The sequence below is a fragment of the Pleuronectes platessa genome, chromosome 23 (genome assembly GCF_947347685.1).
Source record: "Pleuronectes platessa chromosome 23, fPlePla1.1, whole genome shotgun sequence".
NCBI classification, from domain to species: domain Eukaryota; kingdom Metazoa; phylum Chordata; class Actinopteri; order Pleuronectiformes; family Pleuronectidae; genus Pleuronectes; species Pleuronectes platessa.
The window spans coordinates 14,246,295-14,252,864 of record NC_070648.1 but is presented as its reverse complement, the minus strand read 5'-3'; the positions used below and the strand labels follow the sequence as shown (position 1 = coordinate 14,252,864).

Below are 6,570 nucleotides of genomic sequence, written 5' to 3'. Positions count from 1 at the left end.
AACTAGTGGGAGAACAGGGTTAATAGTATCGTGGATCACCAGTCCTTTCTCCACCACCTCGCTCACCTTCGCCGTGCTATCTAAAAACATGACAATGGCCCCGTTCATCCGGGAGGCCGACTTGACCGAGTCACACCCAACCACCTCTCCCACAGCCAGCGCGGCCACTGCCACACTGCATGCCACTGCGGAGATCAGCTTGATGGCATGCCGGCGAGTCAGACGCTCAAAATCAGCTGCCTGTTAACACACACACTCACACAGCAAACTGATCTTAACAGAAAAAACAACTAAACAACTAAAGACGAACACCTAAATGATAAAGCTCAGTAAAGTCAGTCTTAAACCCACTATACCTTTCACACTCACACACAGCTCTGAGCTCCACGCTCACTCCGCCATGAGAGAGAGAGAGAGAGAGAGAGAGAGAGAGAGAAAGAGAAACATTGTCAGAATAGTTATTGTAATGAAAATCAGCATTATAATAATAATATTACCATAATAATCATCATTTTCTTTTCATCCTTGTTTTCATCTGATCTAAATATTGGATTGAATTAGAGGTGATCACAACATTAATAGATAAACATTTCAAACATCCCTGTCACAGAGGTATCATTGGAGACAAACAGACATTCATTCACTCACCAGCTGCACAGGGGTGGAGGCAGAGACCAGTCTGGGTCAGATACGATCACAACTATCTGCATAGTGAGATGCCTCCAGAGGTAAATGAGAACAATGTTGTTGTTCGCATCTTTACCTTTTTGCATAAAGAGTTCCACAGAACACTGACTATTTTCAGTAGAAGAGGAGGAGTTGGTGTTACATTTCCCTAAAGCTGCACTAGAACTAGTTAAGTTAGGTGTTAGAGGTGAACACTGGCACAGACAGTCCACAGAGCAGCATCAGGATGGAAGGGATCTTCATTGGTGTCTTGTGTCTCTCAGGTCAGTGAATTTCACTGTTTGTATGATGTCTAACAGGAAATCTGAATATAGATATTAATTTGAGTCCTCATACATAACAAAAATAACTGGTTTCATCCTCAGGGTGCCTCACCTTCTCCACATGCCTCCTCCATCAGTACCACTTTGTGTCTGATGCAATGAATTGGACTGAAGCTCAGAGCTACTGCAGAGAGAAGTACACAGACCTGGCCACTATTGAAAACACTGAAGAAATGAAGAAACTTAACGACACAGTTTCTGACGCTGGTCACAGCTCTAAGGTTTGGATTGGCCTGTACAGTCATATTGACTGGAAGTGGTCAGATGGGTTCAACCAGAGTGGAGCTGAATATAGGAACTGGGATCTTGTACAACCTCCTGACCCAAACTATCGTAAAGCCAATGAGCTCTGTGTGATCTAGTTAAATTCTGGCTCATGGTATGATGCTCAGTGCCATGACCAGCATCAATTTGTCTGCTACAACGGTAATGATGTGCTTGATATTTAATCTTTACAATACAACATAATATATAAGATGTGATTTTGAAAACCATTGTGTGATCTCAACAATCCCTCTCTTGTTCTCAAACTTAACTGCAGGAACATTAGAGGATTCTGACTTTGTGTCAGTGAGTACAGTAAAGACTTGGTCTGAGGCTCAGAGGCACTGCAGAGAACACTACACAGATCTGGCCACTGTGACAAACGACGCTGAGAACATCAAGATACAGAACTTGATAACACCTATCAATTTGGCATGGATCGGTTTGTACAGAGATCCTGAGATTTACTGGTCCGACGGGAGTAACTACTCATTCAGCTTTTGGTATCAGGGTGTAAACCTACTTGGCTCGATGAAAGTCATATGCGGTGTTGCAGATTTGGAGAAGGGAGGACAATGGAGGTTATTTTCCTGTGAAGAAAGAAAACCATTTGTCTGCTACAGCGTCCCAAGTGAGATTTTTTTTTCTTTTCTATTTCTGCTTGTTTTGGTATTTGTGAGTTTTCTGACAGGCCCGTTCAACCTCGTTCTTTGTCTAAGCAGCAGTGAAGACTGTGGTGAAGATGAGGGTGAAGCTAGAGGACTCCTCTTTGGACCTGAATGACCCTGTTGTGAAAGAACATATTCTGAAAGAGGCAAGTCTCCAAAATCCACCCTGAAACATTAAATCATTCATAGACCCTGGACAGATGTATTACAGAGTTTAACATCATCAAATAACCATGAAGGAGACGAGTGAATGTAAAAACACTCCAGTCACAGATGTTCTACAATTCAAAGCAGCCACAACAATGGAAAGAAGAGTTTTAATCATGTTGACTCCTTTAATTATTTATGACATATTATTCTTCGAGGTATTGGTAATGTAGATCTGCAGTTTTTTATTTGAGACCAGGAAACATGAATCCTGATTTTGGCATGATGCTATGTGACGTTAAAAAAATACAAACATTCCAGCAGACAGATATCTTGGTAGCTGAGCAGTTACAGCTCCTGCCACGAAAGAACAGTGTCCATGGAAATATCATCTTTCCAATAAAGATCAAAAATACCTCAAAAGAAAATTTTACTCAGGGACCTGATGCTGTGTATGTGTACAGAGCTGCAGGAGTTAGACAAACAACAATTCTAAATACTCTCCTTTTAATTATTATTATTAATAATAATATATGGAATCTTATTGCTGTCACTTATAACATCTTTCCAATAATAATGATCACTCATTTTTGTTTCTTTCTATACTCTCTCCCCCTCTCCTACTGTCTCTCTTTTCTCTTTCCTCTTTTACACCCCCCTCTCTTTTTTGCCCACATTCAGTCTGGTTCTAGAGGTTTCTTTCAGTTGATGGAACTTTTCTCTTCACAGTCTCCAAAGTGCTTCTCATTGTGGGAACTGTTGGGTTTCTCTATACATTTTAAAGTCTTGACCTTCTATGTTAAGTTCCTTGAGATTGTGTTTATTATAATATATATGCAATATAAATCTAATTGAATTAACTAAAAAAACATAACAAGTAAAGGAATCTGTTGAAAGTATTTCAAATAGCTACCATTTCTGTTTTTCAGCTCCAGGACAGATTGAAGGAGAACGGACTGAGTGGCGTCACCTTGAAGTGGAAAGAACAGGCTGATGGGAAAGTTTTCCACAAGGAGGAAAAAGGTTCTGACAAGAAAAAAAAAACTGAGCTTTAAAAATTTGACTTCAACTTTCATTGCATGCGCTAATGTTTCATGTCTGCACGTATACACACCTCTATCACTGTACTCAGTTAAACCATACCAATGAATGTTGTTATAGAAAAACTAGGCTTTGTGTGCTTATATGCTTAAACTGTGCGCCTGTGTATAAAGAGCATTAGGAACTTTATGCAGCCCTGGAAGAATGTCTAATTAACACCAGATACAGGGAGAGTCTCCATCGGAAGGAAAATGTAATTAGTTAATAGGCAGGTTATTAATGTTACAGCTTATTATGTCTTATACTATGTATTATACTATGGGAATGACAAAGACCCACAGCACAGGTCAAGCCCATGTGAAACAGATTCCTGGTTGCAACTGTACGCTTCCACCAGACAGCACCATATATACAGCATAAAGAAATGTTATGTTGTATGTGCCCTTACTGGAATTATTGTTTTTTAACCTATATTAAGTGTGTGGAAATGTATCATTAAAAAAAAAATGCAGATAGACATCGCCCGGATCTAATGGAGTGTGGAGAGAGGACCTTCTAAATCGAGTAAGGCCTGAAACTCCAAGATTTATAATGGTGTCAAAGTTAGACCAACAGCCACAACTTTAATACACCATTAGAATCGACCCCTGACGTAACTTTTGGGGGAGACAAAGTCGACTTGGAAAAGTGTGTCTTCCGTTGGGTTCCGGAGCCAGCTCGGATTTACATCTTGTTAAAGAATAAAATCTACCGCAGTGAACTCTGACCATCTCCAGTGAATTCTTTCGATCAACTATTGAGACTCCAGTAATAGCAAAGTATACGTGTTGGAAAAGAAGTGTAGACTCAGCATCTGGTCCAGTATTAGACAGAGGTGGGACCAAGTCATTTTTTTGCAAGTCCCAAGTAAGTCTCAAGTCTTTGCCCTCAAGTCCCGAGTCAAGTCCCAAGTCAAGACAGGCAAGTCCCGAGTCAAGTCCAAAGTCAAGACTGACAAGTCTCAAGTCAAGTCCAAGTCCTGCAGTTTGAGTTTCGAGTCCTTTTGATCACTGAGTAATAATATATTTACACAGATCATGTATGCTTTTAAAATCTGTATTTATTTATTTATTAAAACAAGTGCAATTGAAATTACAGAAAAAAAATTGTGCCAACATTGCACTTCCCTATTGCACTATTAACATTTAACTCATATTTTGCAAGAATATTCTTCATTTTAAACCACTCCTACAGAATGAACACATTTGAAAAAACAAGTGCAACTGTAATTATTTGTACAAAAGTGCTAACATTGTATGTAGCATTTTAACTATAGTGCCACAGCAGTTTCTGTCCTGTCCTGTGTTTATCTCATCTCATTTATCTCACCTCATATTGTCTGTGTTTGTGTGTACATGTGAGAAACATAACAAATACTTGAACATAACAATGAACGGGGTTGTGCTTTTATATATCTTGTTCTGACTTTTTTGTGATATACATGGATAAAAGGTACCTAATATGTCTATACTGAAATAATATCGGCATTATAATTGTAAATTAATTTATTTAATGACGTTATTGTTGAGGGTTGATTTGTATTTCCGGTTTTAAGTGGGTTGTTGGTAGTGACTCTTATTTTGAAAGGGGGTTTAAAAGAAGTGGGTGCTGTGATGAGTGAAGTTGTAAAATGAACTGAGGATAAACGGGTGTGCTGTCCCGAGCGCATGACCTGCTCTCGTGTCCTTTGTCGGCTGAAGCCGGACTTATGATACAACCAAACGCTCGGCTACATAATTATTATAACTATGATGATTTTTCAGTTGCTTTTTTTTGGTGCCCCCTCAGGACTTGGTGCCCGATGCACAGCGCGTAGTGCGCGTTTTGGGAGCGGCGGCGCTGCACACACACACACACACACACAGACGCACACAAACACGATGAATGATACAGAGCGCTCCTTAATAACATACTTTTTAATCGTTGTGTTTTGGGTAAAGGAGCAAGTCTTATCAAGTCAAACGGCTCAAGTCCAAGTGAAGTCACGAGTCATTGAGGTTGAAGTCCAAGTCGAGTTGCAAGTCTCTTTACATTTTGTCAAGTCGAGTCTAAAGTCATCAAATTCATGACTCGAGTCTGACTCGAGTCCAAGTCATGTGACTCGAGTCCACACCTCCGGTATTAGACCTTTTATCTCCAACAGTACATCCTGTAGATTAGGAGACAGTCTCTAGCACCTTTCTATTCGACTCTGGTGACCCCTAGGGGTAAGACCATAGACTGCAGAAGCAATGTATGCATTTGCAGCGCCATTACCCCACCATTCCAAAAACAGGAATGTACACGCACACTGCATGTACAACACACTCACACACGCACACACAATCACAAACTTACAGCAACCAATATTGTAGTGTTCTTTAACACAGCAGTAGCCAGAACAGCAGTAATAAAGTGGAATGAACTCAGCTCCAACAGTGTCAACACAAACTGAATTCATGAAAGAGCTTACAGTTTTTCTCAGTTGTTAACACACAAAGCGAAAATTTGGCACAATTTGCACAACCTTCACTTCATGTACCAATCGCTCGACCCAATTTGGCACTACTTCACACTCCCTTATCTGCATTAGACTCTGACTTTCCTTCTTTACACTCTGATGTCAATTACACATCACCTTGTTGTCAAAACACTACACACAATGTTCAGTTGTTGCACACACTTCTCAAGTAAAATCTCAAAGTATCAACCCACAACACACAAATACTCAAATCTCTAAACATTCAGGTCTGTTGAGCAATTTCACCGCATTTTCACAGCCGAACAGGAGACTGAAACTGTAGATATGGTTCGTGAGAACAACTCTATCACACTCAGACAAATAAAAACTAGGATCCTGGCTGACCATGCTACATTTAGAAACGTCCAGACCCTCAGCCTCTCTACATTGGAGCGTTTTCTTCATAGGAATGCCATGCGGATGAAACAAGTGTTCAGGGTCCCATTCGAACGGAACACAGACTGCATCAAGGAGTTACGGCGAGAGTGTGTGCTTGTAAGTACCAACATTCAGCACTGACACATGCATGTATTGTACCTGTTATCCAATATTGTTCCTTTTCTACAGTGTCTCACACTGGGGGGGTTGAGCAGGTTGGTTTACAGTTTCTGTGTGTACCGAAATAAACCTTTTTTTGGCTGCATATTTGTGTGCTGTTTTATGTTTGACTATGAAAAAAGTAGGCCTACACTGAGACATTTTACATGAGGAGAAATGGTTCATTCTCCAGAGTCATTGTCATTTATATGGTATGTTCCATTTCGATGATTGTGTTTTCAATTTTTTACCTCAGTGTGCTGTAAATGCTTGGTAGTGTGCAAGCAAATGCTTAGTTGTGTGTACTCAATGAATGGTATGTGAGTGTCATTTGAAAATATGGCTGTGTGTACCAAATGAAAAC

The 6,570-nt window shown here is 40.1% G+C and overlaps 1 protein-coding gene across 1 annotated transcript; it reads left to right on the top strand.

Moving 5' to 3' along the window:
* Positions 1–913: 913 nt before the first annotated feature.
* On the top strand, positions 914–3,431 carry LOC128430643 (secretory phospholipase A2 receptor). The gene is made up of 5 exons (XM_053416748.1): positions 914–950; positions 1,053–1,343; positions 1,552–1,905; positions 1,997–2,088; positions 3,019–3,431. The coding sequence occupies exons 1-5, from the start codon at positions 914–916 to the stop codon at positions 3,142–3,144; spliced, it is 900 nt and encodes a 299-aa protein (XP_053272723.1). The 3' UTR covers positions 3,145–3,431.
* Positions 3,432–6,570: the final 3,139 nt, after the last annotated feature.